General features: G+C 39.2%; 1 protein-coding gene across 7 annotated transcripts in view; it reads left to right on the top strand.

Moving 5' to 3' along the window:
- Positions 1-21,307, top strand: part of ctnnd2a (catenin (cadherin-associated protein), delta 2a) — a 240,219-nt gene that overhangs the window by 29,195 nt on the left and 189,717 nt on the right. For all 7 annotated transcript variants that reach the window (XM_053858318.1, XM_053858311.1, XM_053858317.1 and 4 more), the window contains exon 2: positions 4,979-5,109. In XM_053858318.1, the coding sequence (XP_053714293.1) occupies positions 4,981-5,109 (129 nt within the window). In that variant the 5' untranslated portion in view covers positions 4,979-4,980. The remainder of the gene's footprint in view (positions 1-4,978; positions 5,110-21,307) is intronic.

The raw sequence follows: 21,307 nt of genomic DNA, 5'->3' as shown, positions 1-21,307 counted from the left end.
CTGCGCTGTTTTGTGTGTGTTTTAATAAACAACAAGGTAAACTGCTGAAGAAAATACTAAATTCTGCTTAATCACCAAGTATTTAAAAAAGGTTCCTGTTTTTTAGTTAGGTGTTTTGTTAGCATTCAAAACAGTGAAACATATACAGTACAATGTACGGGCGCACCGAGGCCATATTTTGGCCGATACTGATTGCCGATTTTTTAAAAAATCCCAACTGCCAGTACCAATTTTTGATTATTCTTCCACACAAGTAAATTACACACAAAACTCACTGTTTAAAAAAAAAATCAATAACCTACATAGTAAAAATAATACTGAGCAACACTGTATCAAAAACATTGCAAACACTACAAAGAAAACAATACAAAGGCAGTGTTTATGATGAAATAAATAACTTTCATTCCCTTTTCTGTGAACAACTCAACTCAAACTCACAATGCAAACATCACTCATTACATGTTAAATACCAGGATGTTCCCTTATAACCTCCTCATTGCGATGCACAATTTAAAGGAGTAATAACATTACTCATCATGGTTGGTACATAAATGGCATCTAATTTAATTAAAAATAAATAACTGAAACAAAAAAAAATGTATCATTTGATTGTCTGAAGACGTCAAATGGTCGTGTAGGTACTGATAAGTCGTGGCAGTGTATAGTAGGTGCTTCAACACGCCATAATAAGAATGCTCATCAGCCTATTATGTTTACATCAATGGGCATTAAATTTGCTCCAAGTATACAGTATATTCAAATTCTGCTCTAGAGAGTTCTGTGCCAAAAATCAAGTCAAGGTTAAGAAGCAAAGAGCAGGGCAATTGGGAGAATGTAAGTGGCCAAATCGTCAATTCACTGCACGTATATGGGCATGAAGAATGGAATTGGTACACAGAAGGGGGTCGAGTTTGTGGTTCGTTTTGTCTGTATGTGAAGAGCGTGGACGGACTTGCCTCTGCTGTATTCGTTTTAAAGATTCTATAAAATGTTTTTGGACAGCATCACAGTCTTCACTGGCCTGAATCTGCTCCGCACTGCCACGGCAGACAACTTTCTAGTCTCATTCTGCGTCCACATCTGTGGGATGTCCCATCTCCAAGTCGGCAGAAGCCCTCTATGCTGTCTTGTTTTTCACTTGTTGTCCTTTCTTCTTCCTGAAGCCCAGTCAAGCTACTCTTAGAGTCGTCCTTGGTCATCACTATGTCATTTTTGTCTCAAGCCTTCCATCATCTAGACATGCTGAAGTGTTAAAGGCCACAACTTCTGTGCCCCTCCTTGTTCCATCATATTCTAGTATTTCGAAAATGCACCATGACTATTTCAAGTGGCCACCTCTTGATATCAGCGTATTTTTTTCTTAATGCCACCAACTACACAGATGTGACGATGCAGAACCCTGGGAACAGTTTGGAATGCAACATGCTTATTCCCTTACACCTTGTGAATGATGCATCTGGACACAATCCCGGCCTGGGCAGAGACACAGTCTGTGTGCTAGACCTCAGTTTGACCTATGGACTCTTCCCACGCTCAAGTCTTGAGAGGATGACAGCGGTCCCCACCTTATATCTCACAAGACACCATCATGTCACACAAAATTTATTTTGTACCTTGGTCACTTGCACTTTTTATTTATGACAATGTTTAGAAGAGAAGGAAGAATACCAGCAAAAGCTATAGCACAGAGCAGGGCATTGTGTGGCCCTTTGGCAACTGTTATTTGGCCGCTAGGTTTTAGTAAATGGAACTAACTTAAGCGTTCATTTCTAAGTGGACTCAAGGACTGTTGAAGACTAAAATTATGATGACGATTATTCTCAACATTTGCATTGTCGGTTGTGTTTTAAGCAATTTACCATCATCCGTTTATTTTTCAAAACACTGCTTTTGTGACATTTCCACAACACACAATCCATGTTTTCATGAAGCTTCTCTGGGTAAAGTAATTTAATAGTGCTCGTCTATTGTTTAGATTCTCAAATATCCCATCCATCATTTCAGCAGTCTGTCCTAGAGGTAGGGGACACCTTGAACATCCCGCCAGCTTACTGCAGGGCATTCATATGGACGACAATTTGTGTAGGCTCTCGCACTTACTGACAATGTTGAGTTTGGTAATTTGGAGTTGGTGGTATTTTTAGATTCTGTATTCAATGAAAGTGATCAGGATTAAGTGAAGCGAGGGAATAAGACGCCACCCAGGGTTCTCCCCAGGATTTTTTCCCAGCATAGGGCGTGTCTTCGGTGGGGTGTTGGGGTGCTCCCTCACTGTCTGTTGTCAAGCATAAGGGAGTCAAAGTCTCCTAACCTGCTGTAGTGTGGATATCAGGTCAGTGTCAGATTATTGATATACATTATTCAAGGCCATTGTTACGGTATCAGATATGATGCTTAAGACGAGTGGTTATTCTATTTGGTCATGAATATGAGAACATTTTCTTCTCTGACAAGCTATTGCTGACATGTGTGACCTTGCTGATGGTACCAGGCAGCTTTGCAATTTTGAAACTCAGCAGCAGAACACAGGATGAGACATTAATTTTACCCCAAAATAATGCTTTTGTTTTTCTATTTATATTACCCTTGAGTGACTGTGCTCTTTGCAGGGGTTCTTATTGCGCTGGCAGGAAACTCTAGTGACTCATCTTCACTCAGGAGGGGACACAGAAGTGGTGTTTGAAAATAACCATCTGCCCGACGTCTTGCTAACATCTTTTATTTACAGTCGCCAACCTGCTTTGCCTGCTGTCCAGTGTACCTCCTGATAGACCGATTAAATGTTTGAGTCTGTATCTGTGTGCTTGTGAATGACTGCTTAAACTGTTGGCCTTCTGACTGCAAACACTAAGCTAAGTCTCTTACAGTGACACGTTTGTTAATCGATATTTCACCCTGAAGAAACTTGCAGCCTTTGTCCAAAAGTAATTAGATCTTCACTACACTAAGTGTGAAGCAGACCACCGATTTGCATCCCTGCGTGCAGGAAGGAAAGGGCTGAGACAAGCAGGAAATTGGAGAGTCTTTGCGATCAAATCAGCTCAGGCACTTCATTATTTTGTATTTTCCTGGCATCAGGCAGCTCTATTGACAAAATCCGGTCCCCACAGTCCCGTCTCTCTAAAACTCACTTTGCTATTTCCGGATTTTGGGTTTAAACCAACTCAGTGTGCAGATTCTGAGCATGTATTCATGGTCGCTCCATTCTGTTTCATTTTTGATCTTGTCTTTGCTTGTGTTTTTTTAATCTTTTTTTAACAGTGGTTGTTTAATATAATCCTCATTTCAGGTTTTAACTTATGATGGCTTTTTTGCTGTGTATCTAAGCTTTTTTTTTGTAACATCAGCTTGCGTAATGAATGTGGAGCTTTCCCCCGGACTCACATGGAAAATAGACTGAATGAAAGTCTGTCAAGTCTGACTCTGAGTGACCTCGGCACCATGGCACGTACTGACTGCTCATGTGGGGGTTGAGAGGATTGTTCATGCTGGAAATCAGTCGATAGAAGTAGCACCATATTCTAAATAAACCCCTAACTTTAGATTTGAATCACATTCGACTATGAAGCGTAACCATAGCGATGGAGCTGGAGGCACAAGCTGTTAGATGAAAGACGATCTTGTGGTTGGTGATTTCTTAAAAATGCGTGAGGATACATAACATCATTTGAGTTTTGAAAATGGGTCCAGCATCATGACTGATTCATGATGAAACACAAACTTGGCGATGATGATGGGATTACACACAGGCGAAAACTGCTCATTAATGCTCTATAATGTAAATGAAACGCCTTTGATGTAACTTTGAAAATCAAAATAAACATTAAAAAAACAAGGGGAACTCATTGGATACCCAACAAGCGCTTCACAGACATGCATCTAACTGGGCACTGGACCGTAGTCCGATGACTCAAGGAAGGTTGGTCGACGTGTTGTCTCCAGGGCTGAGTCCAGTGCGACTTTCTACATAACTAGTCCATGACTAAACCAACAGTATGTCTAGCAACGCACAATTCACACTTGCATCAAAGAACTTTGTCCTAGCAATTTATTAAAATTGTGAGATAAACATAATTGGAGTCAGAAATTGTAAGAACAGAGTCTAAGTACTCAGTTTACATCTGTTCGCAGTTCAGGTCACTTGCCATTGCATCATAATGGAATGCAGGGAAGAGGAGGAAGTGTGCTGGTGCCTGACTGAATCGTTACACTTGTGACATATAATGTTGAAAACCCATTTTTCAAAGAAGGCCAACAGTAGCGAAACTTGGGGAATGGCCAGTAACCAATAGATAAAGTAAGTGGGGCATCCTAATGGGACACTCCTCCAGCATGACAGGTTGGGAGTATGTGTGAAACTACGTGTAGAGTTTTGTCGATAAACTTTTGTGTGAGACATGAACTCACCTACTGTAATTGTAGATTAAAAAAAATGTACAATTTGAGTTAGAGTAGAAACTATAGTGGTCTAAGAACTAAAACTTAACAACAGTAGTAAATCTAAAATAAAAGTAAGTAAATCAAATATATGAAAATGCTATTTTAAATAGCCATCACTTTGCAATTCTTTGTCATTCTAATTTGTCGTCTTGAGTGAACGGAATGTCCGTTACGAGCGTCTCTGTACTCATATTGTGATTGCTACGTTAATTTAGTTTGACTGCCCCATAAAACAAGACTGCTTTAATCATTAATTGAACAAAATTAGTTTTCATAAATCATTCATGACATGTTGCTTCTGTTGTGCACTTGTGAACAGTTGATCATCGTGAGACTCTTTCACACCAAACACGCAATTTTGTGTATTAACAGGAGGCAATTTTGGTTGAAACTTAAGACCTTTGCATTTTTTCTAAAATGTATTACTTACTACTTATTATTGATTGTATCGCAAGTTTACTGTAATTACATGCAACATGACGTCGCATATTTTGGATTAATGTGTATTTTAACAGCAGTGTTTTCTGTTTGTTTGCAGCCATGCCGGTGCCTGACCAGCCTGCTGAGCAGGAAAAGGGGGCCATGGTACCACCCGTGATACCGTCCTCCAATGGAGACAGATCTGAGTCAGAGACCACCTCCTCCATTTTGGCCTCTGTCAAAGAACAGGTAGGAACTGTTTAAATTTTAAAAAATCCAGAAGGAGATTTTACTTTCATGGGTCCGTCATTCCCCTGGAGTGTTGATCATGAAGAGGTCATTTAAAATTTTTAAAATCTGTAAATGGTGACCTGAATATTGCTCTCCATATTTCACTTCTTCAGTAGCAGGCCACCTGTGGAGTATATTCTAGTATGGCGCTCTAGAAATGTTGGGATAGAATCTAATAGTAATCCTTCTGTTATTGATTCATGCAAGGATGAGTACCCGAGCTCAAACCAACACTTCACCATTATAAAGCACACATAGAAAGAAGGTGTTTTTTGTCTATACTTGTTTAACCTTAAATTTGGTTGGAACAACTGTAACTTCACAATGTTTCAGGTCTAATTTGAAGCGCGTTGTCAGCATATTGACCATCAACCAGAGATAGAAAATCATCTTGTAGAATTGGGCTGGTTAAAAATGTTATTTGAGAATCGTGTTGTGAAAACAAACAAGTAAGATGGAGTTTCTTTGCAGATATGTTGCCTTGGTTACACACGAGCACCTCATTGTAGCAGCCGTTTTCATTTGCTGATAAACAAGCCAACTCAAACATTGAGGAGAAAACTGCTTCACATTCACATTAATTGCTTGTGCTGATTTGTTCAGCCTAGGACTCACCAATGGTTTATCAAACAGCCGATCTCAGAAGTTCTCCATAATTCTATATCGTATCTCAGAATTCCGCTCCTACTTACAGTGGGAGGGACTGTTTCTGGTGGCGGTTAAATCTCTGTACTGTAGGCAGAGGAGAGTTTTTGTGTCTTCTAAAAACAATACTAACATATTTTTCACCTCTACAGGAATTCAGGGATCCCTGAAACTAAACTAAAATTGAATCACGATCAACAGACATTAGAAGTTAATACCTTTAACTAGGGATGTCTGACACCAGCATCCGTACGCTCATGCTCGGTGGAATTGTTTCAGTTGATGGAACTAGTTTGTTGCACCGGTTTGTTCTACTGACATTTTGCACAGCACCACGCTCCTCCATCCTCGTATTGTAATTCATAAAAATCTGCACCGACGGTACACTCGTGTTCATATTCTGTGCCCTGTACAATACGTGTGAGTCTCTTCGCTGCGCTCCTTCCCAGGTCGATGTCATTGGTTGATTTCAGCTGTCAATCAATGGCAAACTTGAAGTGAGGTTTGTGGTTGGCTGGTCGTAGCCGCACATTGAAGGACAGGTGCAGCAGTGACATTCGCTGCTGGCTCAGCTTTAGAGTGCAGGACCAGCCGGGGCAGATTTGATGTCGTAGTTTTTATATTATTATCGTGAATGTTTTTAATTTTTCATATTGCGATATGGATGCGATAACAATATATCGTTCAGCCCTAGCATAATACAAGGTTCAATTTCACAGTCGGGACAGTGAACTGTTGTTGTAAATATGTTAATGTGGAATATCTCGAAAGTGTCTTATGACAGTGCATGTTATTCACTGGAAGGATTTATTAGCTTCAGTGTTATCTTAGGTTATAGATTTTCACTTTTCAAATTGTGCTCATAAATTCGTAGATGGCTTATATTTTATTTATTTAGTTATTTAATATTTTGACACTGTTTTCTTGAAATGTTTCCAAATCGTCAGCTGTGCTTCCCTCCGGTTACATGTTTCATAATTATGCGACGCTCCGCTACACATGCAGCGATTTGAGTATCTTTGCCCAGCGTTGCATCATCTCACTGGCCTCAAGAGAACTCCAGCGGCCCTTTTAGGCAAATGTGATTTACTTAAAAATCCTTCATTTCCTCAATGTTCTCTTAAGATGTGTTCAAACAGACTTCAGGATCTCTTTCTCGGTCATTTCCATCTGCGCTTTTTTTTTCTTGTTTCCCTTGATCTCAGCGTGACAGTGATCGAACAAAATAGTTGAAATAATATGGGGAAGTGGACTTTAATATAATTCTGTGAAGGAGACAGGATCTCACAAAAATGTCCCTAGCTGTCTTGAGGTTGTACTTTTCTGTTGCAAACTCCCCACCTTGACACTGCCGTACCGTTTTGCACCTTCAAATTAGAACTTTGACAGCATATTAAAAGGCTGGACGCAACGGTTCAGGGTGCTTTGTGCCTTCAACACGTCCGCTAGCTAGTTTTTCTGTGAGGGATTTCTGGGCAGGAAATTGGGTTCACCGCTGTGATTGACTTGCTGCGTCTCCTCTGTGTCCTTCAACATTTGTGTCTTTCGCTGTGCCAGTGTGCAGATCATTTAGCTGCCGGGCACACACCGTACATTCTGTTTTCTTTCTATCAAGCCTTTGTGTACATTGTCTGGGCGAACTGCAGTGTTAAATTGTTAGAGTGTATGTTCTTCTGTGCTGCACATATTGTCACATAACCTTTGTGCCTGCTTTGCTGTTCCACAAACTCAGTGCTCTGTATTAGATAAGCCCTTTTGTGTTACTGATATTTCCAATTATGTTAAGTTTCACAGCAGGAAGTCAAATTATTCATACTGCGGTCATTTGCAGTTCAACCATGGTGTCTTTGGTTGACATAGCATGTGATCTGTGTCATGCAAATGTAAATATTTGAATATTATCAAAACGGTAGTTGACTATTTTAAGGTAACTAGACAAAAATCATTTATTATATTTATATGATGATTATAGAATGGCTGAAAAATGATTAGCCTAAGTAGAATCTAGTTTTAAGCGAGAGATTTTAAAATACAGACAGAAATAAATAAAAAGTAAACACACACTTAAAGAAATAAAACAATTAACTCATTGAGAAGGAATAATCCAAGAATTGGCAATTTAATTTCCAAAGGGGACAAACAATATACTCTTGTGGGGGGGGGGCTGTTAAAAACTTGTTTCCCGTCTCCATGCAATCCTTCTTCACATCCAGGAACTTTTTTCGTTTCTTTGATCGGCACTTTCTATTTTGAACATTATGCACCTTCACTCACTCAGTCTCCTGCATCTCTCTCATTTCTCAATTACATACATGTATTCTGTCTTGTTCAAATGGGAGAATACTGTGGAGGGTAGACTGACCAAAGTGATGAGTTTAACAATTGGGAATTAGTGTTGGCAAACAATGTGGAACAAGTTGCAAAATAAAGCAGTATTAATCCAAATATACTCTTTCTGTGTGAAGGCCCGAACTTTTCGATATCTCCTTGTATCATTACAGGTTGCCGCCTTGACAGAAAGTTCACCCCTCTGAGACTTGATTTATCTTATTTGGAAATATAGAAAAAAAACAAAAAAACATTCATCACCTCAAATACAAAACTATTATGATGATGATAGTAAACATGAGGGGGAACAAATATACAAAGTGATTACATTTGAGACATGAAATAAAAAACCTAGACACCAGATGGGTCCAATAATAAAGAGATACACATTTTTCCCCACAATATAAAGGCCAATTGATTAGGTTTAGTTTGCCAGATATTTGAATTATGAAATGGCTTTCAAAATGAATTTTGAAATGATGCAATATTATGTGTGAAGTGTTCTAAACGTCATGAGATTTGACCACAGCGGGAGCAATGCAGAGAGTGAGTGTGAATAAACATGGTCGTTGAATACAAACAACAGCTTCCAGCCTGGTTTCAAATGAGCTCCATATTTCAATAATGTGTGACACGGGTTCGGCCTTTTCAGCGTGTGACACTCTCAGGGTTGAGATGTAAGTGGAGACTTGGACTGGCAGTTAGGTTTCTGTATAATTTGTGGTTTTTGTCTGCCAGTGGTGCTGAAATGTTCCACTTAATCAACGTGAGTCAGCCAGCACTCCCACAGAACTGTCAACACCATCATACTAGACATGTTACACTGCAGCTGTCACGCTTTAGGCTGTAAAGGGAGAACAGACACGAACATAGAGAATTACATGACAGGAATCAAGAGGAAGAAGATACAGGAAATTTGTCGGCTAATAAAGCTGTGACAGCATATGATAAGCAGCTGATTGGGTCATATGAGGCTATGAAAGTCTGAGGAACATGGACGGCAGTGGGAAAAGACTCTGCAAAGCTTCCTTGGCAGCGGTCCAGCGCTCTGGCTGCACCAAACTGTCTCTGCCAGCGTTTGAAGGTCAATGAGGAAACTGCAATCGCAGTACAATGCTGTTAGTACACACACAGATACATGATCCCTCACAATCGCCGCCAGAAAACTTTACTCGGGGGGCAAACACATGCGCTGAGTAGAAAATTGGCCATTAAATTGTGGAGGAATAAACATGCACTGACTGTGTCTTGATCGCGTCCTCAACTTAAGGTTGTGCTGATGATTAAGAAAAAACAGGTTGCTATCTGGATGTTCCGTTGTCAGCAGTCATGACCTCTGGGAGAATATCAATATGTGTTTTGAGTATTGATTGTTCAGTATTCCTCGAAGAGCAAATATAAATACCTCTTTGAGAGGGCTTCGACGTTTGGGAGCTGCTGAGTTTTAGTAAACTGCTCAGAGTTCACGATTGAAGTTGGAACAGAAATGTGCCAATATATTGACAAAATAGGGACATGGAAATAAAAAATGTATGTAGTTGACATCTGTTTAATATATAATGTTATTTTTGTTACTATATGAATCTGAAAGTCTGTAATGTGTGCAATAGATTAACTACCTTTCCAGGGTGTCCCCCACCTTTTGTCCCTATTCAAAAACAAATTGTTTTATGTTTATGAAGGAATGACAAGTTCATTTGTCATAAAATGGCTATGCAAGGTTTGTGCAAAAAGTCAGCCAAGTATTTACTTCACATTCCAGACCTGATGAAACAAGAATTCTATGGCTCCACACTTGAATGTATATATGAATCTATACAAAGTTGAGCTCAAGTGATGATTAGAAACACAACCCGAGCTGTGACGAAAAATTTTGCCAAGTGTTCTCAACCAGCTCTCCGTCACTGACCGTTTTCGGGGCTCACCTTGCAGCATTTCTCTGAGGCACCATTGCCTGTAAAACTATAAGGAAACAAGTGTAAAGTAGGTCAGTTATCCACCCTCCCCACGATGCTCACACCACCCGAGACTAAATATTAATTTGATTTTTTGTACGTCTTGTGTCTGCCATCCTTTGCCTTGAGTGATACTTGGGCATCTTGGAACAATGCAGACTCCTGTAGAACTAGCAGGGACTATGGCATTGTTAGATGCAATGTGTAATGAGGCATGAAATCAATATGTACAATCCTACCTCACCCGGGGCATGCTGGGTAATGGAGTGTCAGGAGTGCTTTGAAGCTGTTTTAATCACGGGGATCTTCCAACATTACTGGTAAACACGCTGGCGAATGACAAACACTGCAACGTCTCTCGTGCTCGGAGGATTGTCCTTTTTAAACCAATCGATTGAATGTCAATGAAAGAATAACTCGAGGTTTGTTTTAGCCCCCATAAATAAGTATCTCCTTCATTTTAAATGCTGCAACAAATGATGCGAAACAGTCTGACCACCATCTGCATTCTAATTGCACCAGAGTCTCCCAAGTACTTGTGCATGCTGATTTTGTTCACGTTTTACAGCCTGAGGATGAATCTGAAATCTCTATTTATTAGAAATAAGATTATGAACGACTCACTCTGTGTGAGGCCATGATCAACATCAAACACGCTGCAAAATGCTTCGCCTTTGAGGATTGTTGTCAAAGCCAACATTTAAGAAAAGTTATTTTTATTTCTCCTTGGGTAGTTTTTCAATAAAAAGGTGTAATTGAGCGATTAATTGAAATTTGATTATGATTATGGCTTTCCACGATTACGAAAACACGATAAAACAGGGGGAAAAATTAAATTAAACAAAAAAAATAAAAATTGGCATGCGCATGTTTTTATGGTAACCAGACAGAGAATATCCCTCAAATAATGTACACACAAGACAGAACTCTCAGATATATATATATATATATATATATATATATATATGTGTGTGTGTTTTCAGTTTGTATTTGTCTTGTCTTCATTGTATTTTTCTTGGTGATCTGAAAGTTGATCCGATTTATTCCACCACTTGTCAAAACTGAAGTTTTCTTTCCTACCACTGACAGCTTGGCTAATTTTTGAGGCAGAACCCCGGTTCTATACGAAATGAAACATTCTGTTCAGTGATTGTGGTTAAAACTGCACTTTTATTTTCACTGATTTATTCAGTCTGTGTGGGATTTTACTTCACCCAATCTGCCCTCCCTTTGAACCTTCTCACCCACTTCCTCTTTAAAAACAGGCACTGTGCTAATGATAGGTTTTATTTATATTCCTAAAACAAGCACTGTTCTTTTTTTAGCCGCTTTTCAACTTTTGTCTGTGTAGTAGATTTCATAGATTGACTCGTTCTTTATACCAGCTGCCACTTAATCTGGTGCCGTAGACTGGCTGACACGATTAGAAAACGTGAGACAGCCCCGTGTGGTAAAGCTTTATCCCTATTTGAGAGGAAATGGGCCTTTCATTCACCCTGAGTACCAATCGATCTGAAAATGAGAAAATGGAAAGATTACTCTGTGATGGAAGTAGCCATTGAAGTGTTGGGAGGCAAAGAGTGCTGGAAATTGGAAAATAAATGTATTTATCTGTGGATCTTCTCTGCTCCTTTCTATCTGGTGCAGCATTATGGAGTCCAGCCGTTTTGTCAACAGTTGTTTATTGTCCAATTGTTTGGGTTCCTGAAGAATATTTCACTCAGTATGTTAGTATACTAGTTACTAGTATACTAGTTAGTATACGAGAGTTCTATCTTACTTAAGCCAGAATAACCTTTGTCTTAGCTAGTATTTTTTTGAATAAAAAGTCAAGTTGTGGTGTCAAACACTAACTTTTCTTTTTCTAAACTTCAAAAGGTGAAATTCCACGCATGTTACTGTTACAGAATTGATGAAGTGTCTGTGTGAAGTGTCAAGGAGTCATCTATCTTCAACCAAAGCCATTGCAAAATTACCAAAGTAATTCAACATGTAGGTCAGTGACTTTTCAAAGAAAGTCCTTCTGTTTATGATAGGGAACGTTAAATTCTAGTTGGAGTCCTATTCTGTAAATCCCCCATTAGTTTGAGATCAAATGAGTTGTCCAGGTGCTTAAACCTTGAAATGAGCCTTTCATCTGGAGTGTCTGTGGTGGTTTTTCTTCTGGAATTGAGAGTTCTGTCTTGTATGTACGTTATTTGAAAAAAGCTTAGCAGAAAATTATTCAATATGATGGAATTAATTACGAAGCCTGAGATTGAATTTTAATGCATCCCTTCAAATGGTATGTTTGCATGGCTTCAAATTGCTGCATGCTTTCATATGAAAAATTGATTGAATCCTGAAGATTCAGGACTGTGACCTTCTGGGGCCGAAGGATGTTTGTCTGATTATTTCATCCTGCGGGTTTTAAGAGAAATATATACATGTACTGCATGTCTCGGTGTGAATTCTTAATCATATTGGTTACATAATTTAATATTGCGATTCACTATTCCTCCAGAAACACCATGCCCCGTTGCTTCTATTTCCCAGGTAGCTGGACCCTTTCATTTTTTATTTGGTTGTTTTTATTTGGAAGTTTTCCTCACCCTATTAAGTTCACCGTATACATTAGCATGTTTAGCGTAATGATTAATCCCTCCATCCAGTGTGCCCTCTACAGATTGTGTGGTATGTGTTCCCTCATTCTTTACTTATATTTAGTGTGATGACGTTTATTGTGCAACCCTAGATCAAAGTGGTTCCCGTCGTTTTGTCATTAGGAATAGAAAGGTTCGTCCTCTCTCTATTAAGCATCGCTGCATCAAATATTAATATTTCATAAAAAAAACCTAGGCTGAATAAAAGTGAGCCTGAAAGTGAAGCCTGAAAGCACAAACACCCTGTTACAGGAAAGTTTTATTGCTTGTTATGTGAACATGAATGTTTCAGGATTAGGAGGGCGGCTGTGCAGAGCTCCACCTCTAATAAAGCCTGTGGTGTTCAGGGCTGTTCACGCAGACAAAACTGGTCAAACCCATTATATTTCCTTGCAGTGTTGGATCATTGCGATAGTGAAGGAACTGTTTATCCAGAGTGGCAAAACCTTCTGCGGCAATGGCAGAAGTGTAAATTGCGCAGCCTGTGGAGTTCATATTGATAGTAACTTCAGCCTTGTTGAAAGAAGCATCTGCCGTGACTTTACAACACCTGACAATTCAGAGACCGTCACACTTTCATGTCAACAACTGGTCGGGTTCCTGATTTCCAAACTAGGGGGCCGACAGAGGCCCATTCAAAACGCGCACGTGTAGAAGCAGCTGGTTATCTCAAGTCAAAAATTTTAGCGCCATTGACAATAGTTGACGTGTTTTTGATTGATAGTGACAGCCCTAATTTTCACATATATAAGTCGCAGTGTAAGTCGCAGGTCCAGTGAAACTTGTGAACTGGAAAATACGGTAATAATTGTTTTTGGTAGGTTCTAATTATTATTTCACACCAGAATGATCAGATCCATCTCTACTTTAAACATCAGGGTGGACATGCTCCAGTGATGAGCAACTCCTTTCTGCATAAAGCGCGCAGAGCAACATTGTTTGTGCTTCTCTCCTGAAGTTCTTTTTAACCTTAAATGTATTTCCAGCAGAGCAATTTCATCAAGTCTCCTTCATCGTACATGCATTTGCACTTATTGTATAATGTGGTGCACATGGAGTTGCTGACTGAAAAAAATTCCCGTGCGAAACAAAGTTTGTACTGTATTAATTTATTAATAGAATAGAATTGATAGAATACAACTTAAGACAGTTTTAATCGGACATGGTGGATTTAAGTAAGTTATGATTATTGTTTTAATATCTTTATTTTACATTAATTTTCGTGGAATTTTATAAAACTATGTCACAACAATACCAGACATGATTGGACGGTTCCTCATGGATTGTCCCCTGGATCATCCCGAATAGTTGTCTGGGAAGTCATTTATTTGTTTTTAATGCATTGGTTTCAAATGTCTAGCAATTGAAAACACTTGACATAATTCAGCAGGTATTTGAGATGCTGACTGCTATTCTTAATTTAATACAGTGATCTGATTTTTATGAAACGTTCACATTAAACGCACCATTTGAGTCATTTAAACTGAAACCACATGCACTTCTGTGTATTATTAGTTTTGTTACAGGCTTTTTTTCCACATAATTGGTCATTAAACTACTGTTTTTATAGTTCTAAAATGATGTACGTACCGATTGGTGTCCGGTAAGCCATTCATTTTATTCTTGAAGAGAGAAAAAGTGGAGAGAGTGAAGAGAATGATTTGATTGACAAAAAGGCAATATGAATTGCGATATGAAAATGAGTTTGACTCATTAAACCAAAACAAGTGGTGCACTTTTGATAAAGTGCACCACTTGTTTTGTTTGTTTTTTTATTAAGAATAAACTGAATATATACTGAAAGTGTGCCTCGATGTTCAGGAAAGTATGCGTGGATGGGCACCTTGCCGTTGCTGGAACATTTTGTCTCCATCTGCTGTTCTGCGTTCATTGCGGGAGCTACTTTCCTTCTACAGTCAAATTAGCTGTAATATGTCACCGTAATGTGCCGCACAGCACAGCGGGAAATCTCAGCTCAGCGCCATAGCCTTTTCCCCTCTTCTTTCCAAACAGATAAATTATGGTCGCACGCCTTTGCGGTTGTCTGGCCGCCAGGGTTGACACATAACCCATAAAGAGGCCGGCTAATGAAGAATGACTCTGTCATTGGAGCTGACGTCCAAAAAAGGCAGATCGCTCCATCTCTCCCACAAACTCCCTTTTTGCTTCCTCAGTCTTTCTTCTTCCTAATTTTCTTATTGCTCTATTGGGTCTGCGCACATCACTCATTCTTTCGTCGCTTCCTGTCAGGATGAAATAAATGGAGCTTTGCTTTTGCCAGTATATCTTTCGGCAGCCTTTCACTTCAGCTTAACCAGGCTACTCAGTGGTTCATCGGCATCGGCTTGAATGAACATGCTTGCATTTACATGTTTGCTTGTGTGCTTGGAGCAAAGTTTGCGCCAATATTTAGGGGTGCAGTGATCAATTGATCGAATGCCACTGGTAGGCTTTATTTTGTGGGAGCCAGGAGAAAAGGCTGATCGACAAGTGTGGTCCGCCTTGTGAAGTTTATAGTCAGTTGCTGAGGTTTTCAATACCGTATGTAAGTCATGGAAAGCCAAAATAAGTTGTGGAGGGACAAGTATCATCTGCCACTTGAGAACTTGCCACCCTTCTGAACACTCTGCATTTAATGCTAGTAAAGGCAAAGGTAAAGCTAGCAGCCAGTCCACTACTGATTTTAAGAAGGGGTGAGAAGAACATAGCGGCACGGAAATGCAATGAATTTATGGTATGCGACAACTAACCTTTTTTGGTTGTTAAAGATTAAGTAATGCATGAACTGATCGCCCAATATAACATGCTGAGCTGGAGACACATCCACAACCTGATAAATATTCTGTTGGTTTGTTCTGTTAATTGTTATCTGCTTTATTTTTAAACAGCGAAATAGTTCAATATTCACACATAATGTTTTTCAATACAACAAGTGAAGGTGTATGACCTGAGTAATTAAAAAAATGGGCATATTTGATTGCAAACTATTTGCAAACTGACTTATTTCATTTTCATTTCATGCAAAACATTTTCATCTTGTTTTCATACATCATCGAAAATGCCCATAATCAGTCTTAGTCAGTGTTTCTGCAACATTGGCATGGTCTTGTCTTAGTCATGGGAAAAAGGGCTAGCGACAAGAATATTTGGAACTGTATCTGAGCCTGTGTCTTTTGTCAGTCAGTTGGGATGAAAGACACCAGATGGAGTGGTTAGACGCTCTGGTTTGAAAAAGTCAGTCCATTTTATAGCAAAATAAAACCTTTCTTCTATAGTTACCTTAGACACTTTTTTTCTCTCTAAATTTTAGTGTATTTTCTAACTTTCAGCTAGAGCATGGCTTTGGCTTGATCCTGATGGAAGTATTGGCCTCAAATTTCATTGCCATTTGTCTTAAAGATTATGCATGTATGTGCATACCAAAGTGCTAAATCTCATTAGCTTTCATCTTTTTACTTTCCTCACGTTTGGAAATCTAATTAAAGTCATCGTCTTCTGAATTTTGACCTGACATGCCCATAGTATTCCCCTTCGCACCCTGTTTCTGGACTCTGGTGGTGAATTTTTCAGTGACTGTAGGGGGTAAAAGCTCATTTGCTATTTTATTCCCATCACTTTGGGTTGGAAATGTCATATTGTCAGTGGGATATGTCTGTGCAAGCAGTGGCTCAACCCAGGCTGGCCTAAATGTAAATGTCAGTGGAGATGTTCTAAAAATGTGCCTCCACGTCTTTCTGGTTTCATTTTTTTTTTCTCGTTCGTTCCCCTGCCCTCCTCTTGGGCATCACTATATCTTCAACTTTCTCTTCACATCATTTCTTCTTTTTTTTATCATCCTTCCTTCATACGATTTCCTCATCTTCTTTGCCCTCGTTCTGAATCCCTCCAAATCTGGTAGTCAAAACATCTCTTCTCTGACCTTGTTATCGTGGCCCTTCCACTTGTGTCATCCACTGTTGCAGTCGTGACCGTTTCATGTTTTTATATGACTTCCTCTTTGACCTCCTTTATTTGCAGTTTGGATTTTTTTCTGAAAAATCGCACTTCCAAACTAATGTAGCAGCACAAATTCCAACGGTCATCCCGCTGCCTTTTCGGATCCACTGCCGTTTTAGGTGGGCGGAGTAATGGATGAGAGGAAACAACATTTGGAGGCGAATGTGGAGATGGAGTAGAAGCTAACTTGGAAAAGTGTGCGGGAGCGAGCTGGTTGATAATTCTGAGGTGATCCTGGAGAACTAACCCCAGCACTGACCCTAACCCAAACCTTAGTTTGCAATATTCAAAGACATGTTGGTCATTCTGGCATTATATGTTTCAAAACAAAGATAAAGCTGTGAAAACAAAACACCTTTTTTTATGCTATTTGTTAAGCCATTGACTTTGATTCTGAATGTTCAGTGGTTGAAACAAAAAAATGTGTTTTTCCACTTCCGGCTCTTGTGAGTGGTAAACAGCAGTAGTAATTGTCATGTTATTCCTGAGAATCAACTCCTGTTACGAGCCAACTTGATCATACGCATAGATGATGTGCAACATAAAGGAATCTGCTTTGTGTGGATTTCATTCCATGACTTTTCTGTCTTTGTAATTATATTAGTGTTTTGAAAAACATACTTCCGCAACAGATGGGAATGCTGTTTTCAACTCTTCAAAATCTTCAGAGAGATGTCTGTTCACCTGCAGAGGATTTGTCAGATGGCATTCACTTTTTTATTCTGTCCCAATAACATACAACATTTACCAGCAAAGCACAATTATTACTACTACTATTCCTCAGAACCAATATGTACGCTCTCACTCATATTTGTGATTGGGCACCAGAGTCAGTTTCTCTTGGCTGATATTGCTGATGTCTTAGGTGTTCATGTGGGGTTTACAACTGAGCTGAGGTCCTGTTGTCAAGGCGACTGCCGCAGTCTGACTTGGCCTACAAACCCATTAAAAGTCTTTTTTAAGACTTGGAGAAATACATTTCCTCCTCACACTCCAGACATATGGATCATGTCGCTGTCAAAGCTTCAAGCTCCACAAACGTCACATCAAGTAGAACTTTCTTTGAATTCTGAAATGGAACACTTTTGTGGTAGCTAGGGGACCAACTCTAGGAAGAAGACCCCTAACCCAATATGCCAAGGTCACCAAATTGCGCTCAGATGTTTGCTTTGGAATTGTCTGGTCAATCTAGCCAGATGAAAAATACATACACCATTGAAACTAGATATACTCACAATATGTGTAATTCGAAGAACAGCTTGAATATGGCAACATGATGTCAATTTAATTGTTTAATTGTTTAGCACAATATGAAGATGTTTCATACATAGTGCTCTTGTCTGGGTTTATAAATGACTGTTCTCTGTATTTAATGTGAGGACTTATGTACCATTTTAGATTATGTTATATTTATATCCTTTCGTGTTCACAGATTTATCTTAGTCAAAACTTTCCCAATATTTCTACATCTTTTTATTCTCATCCTACCCTGGTGTATATATATATATATATATATATATATATATATATATATATACCAGCATACAACATTTACCAGCAAAGCACAATTATTACTACTACTATTCCTACTATATATATATATATATATATATATATATATATACCAGCATTGAAATCCCTTTTGTTCTGTCCTATTCTCTCCATCTTTCACTGTCATTTTTCTCCTGCAGTTTTACAGTACCTACCTCTGGCACTTTGTCTCAGAAACTCTGTGGCCCCTTACTCAGTTGTGGTATTACGGGGGTAAAGGCTAACACAATATTCCTGTCGTGGGGGATTTATTCACTCAACCTTTTGAAACTGTTGATCAAGGTCTATTAGAAACTGTAATCTACATCGAAAAGGTGAAGCGGCCGCCCTGGTGCCTGGCTCTTTTGGACCTCCAGGATAGATAATGTGGCTCTGTCAACGTGGCATTAAACTTTTACAACTCGGTCTGCAGATATCTTGAGGCATAGTGACTGAGCTCGCCATGTTCTGTTCTTTCGAGACGTGACAAAAGGGAAGAAGAAAAGACAGAGAGCATGTGACGGTCTGGCCCAAGACTGTCCGATAGACTCCTGAAGTGAGAAGGGTTCTTTTCTTCCATGATGAAATTTAAGGGAGCGCCACTGTGTGTGTTTGTAAATGTTTGCCATTTTCAATCCATCAATCTCAATTAGACTCCTACATCACATTCACATTGTACCACTTTGAAAAAAAAGTTTATACCTGATAAAATAGTTTGATCAATAATCTTCATTGGCGATTAATTAATTGAAGTGTCTCTGAAGGTCTCAGTCCTGTTCATAGTAGTTTGGCTTTCTAAATATTTCTTTTGTATTCAGAAAAACAGTGTTATGCTGTTTTTTTGTAGAACATCACTACTAAAATTAACAAAATGTATATATTAGGAAAACTGAAATGTAATCTTTTGTAAGAATACTGTTGATATGTTATAATAACATGAAATATTGATGGTAAAACAGTAACAGGATTTATGAGAAAAAGCAAAACCGAAGCACCACTGCCTGTCATGTCACTTAATTCCATTGAAAAACATTTATTTTTCCACAACCTTTTGCAATAGGAAATTGCTACAAGGCCGGACAACTATTGTTGTTCACTCAGTCGTGGACCCCATGTGCCTGTAAAAAAAAAGAGCCTCTGTTTCAATTGAAAAAAAAAAAAAACATATCTATTGAGGTACATTGAGGTAGTCTAACCTTGTTTTTGACATTTTTTTTGGGACATGCTGTTCCACATTTCATCATATGACTGCCTTGTGGTCGAATCTGGGTTTTGTTCCAAAATAGCTCTTTGTTCTTTGCCGTCATCAGTGACAGACTTTGATGATACATTGTCTTCCAAGAACTATTATTAATAAATCAATGCTTCATGCCGACAACCACAGTTGAAATGGCATTTGTCAAGTGGAACCAAAGCAACACGAACATGAATATTTTAAGACCATGGACTTCACATAGGATGGTAATGTGACGACGAGCTCAGGTTCATGTGTGAGACCAGCAACAACACCTTGGCTCAGTGTGGCATCGCTCTTCACCTTTTCTATTCAGTCCTCTGCTCGTCTACTCGCATCTTCTTTCTCACCTTTGCTGAGCTTATCCTCGTCAGAAACCGCTCTTCTTTGGCGGTTCAAAAAGAAGATTTAGTATTAATCTACAAATCTGATTAGAATTTGGTTGCTAGTTAACAATTTCAGAATTTGGGTTAACCACTTTTTCCGAGTGATTTTGACTTATATATAGTTTCTTTTGAAATGGTAGTGACTGATAAACTGATTTTGAAACTGCTCCGATGTAACTCAATGCATTACTGGCTGAACAAATTTGACACTATGAATGCAATCAGTTGTTTTCATTCTGGATGCTAAATAAAATCAGTTTGTAGTTCTGCCGTGAGCTTGTGCAAAATAGATGGAGGGCAGCCTAAAATAGCCGAACAATGGCAGTGTGGCTCGGAGAGGAAGACAGATAGTCCGTACAGAGGTACATGCTGAATGTTTGCCCCGCGGGCCCGACTGGCCAAAGGTAAGTCAGCTGACAACGCAGAGTGTCACTCCACATTTTGTCAACAACCTAGCTGGCTATTTCTGGCAGAATTGAGCTTCAATCTTAGCAGGGCTGCGTGTGTGTGTTAGTCAGTCAACTTTGTGTTCTGCAGCCTCCTGTGATGCACTTGTCTCCCACAAGACCCTGCTGACATTTCTGCCTTCTGATTCCCAGCTGTGGGTTTGAAGATTTTATGCGAGTTGTGTTTTCACCCACAGGAAATGATCATGATGACAACTGGATGCGAGGGAGAAAATCTGTTGCATGTCAAAGTCTCTTTTCACACCCTGATGAACACTCGCACACAATAATGAGAATTGCCATTTTGAAACATCATCCTTCTTCCCCTACCACTTGTTTCCTAATGGTTGTCTCTGTGCAATATGTTTCCATGACATTCAGAGGCATAACTGATGTGACATGTATGGATGAATGTAGTAACAAAACTAATTTTAACCAGATTCACCATAAGGAACGGTCGACTTATCTGCTATGACACGGTTGTATACGTTGGTAACTAATCGTAGCTTTTGTTTGTGTAAGACTTTCCTCACCTGTTGGTGGCTTTTCTCCATGACTAACTGTCAATTACCTTATTTATATTTGTGTGGTGGTTAAAATGTGACCACTTGTGTACCTCATGCATAGTCTTTTTTTTTTTTTTTTTTTTTACAATATTCTCAGACATATTCTCAAACAACCCACTTATGAACCAAGTGAGAGAGAATAGGGCCACAGGCCACTGTATAGAGCGCATGATTTAATGTCACAAATGAGTGCAACTGTCAAATAAAATGAATAAAAACGGCAGCCAATTAAGCATTACAGTGTCAGTCCCACATTTGTTTTCTGTGAACATCGTCCTGCATCTGAAAGTCTTTGCCCACACGCAGAACACGAAGGCTCTGCACTGAATCCATGCATCTCAGCCTCTATCCAAGCCTCTCGAACAATGGAGTAAAAGTGGGTAAGAAGCATTTACATCATGCTGTCACGTAATTAATTACAGCACTTA

This window comes from Synchiropus splendidus, chromosome 3 (genome assembly GCF_027744825.2).
Source record: "Synchiropus splendidus isolate RoL2022-P1 chromosome 3, RoL_Sspl_1.0, whole genome shotgun sequence".
Lineage (NCBI taxonomy): Eukaryota > Metazoa > Chordata > Actinopteri > Syngnathiformes > Callionymidae > Synchiropus > Synchiropus splendidus.
The sequence above is the reverse complement of the archived record's forward strand: the minus strand, read 5'-3'. Positions and strand labels throughout refer to the sequence as shown.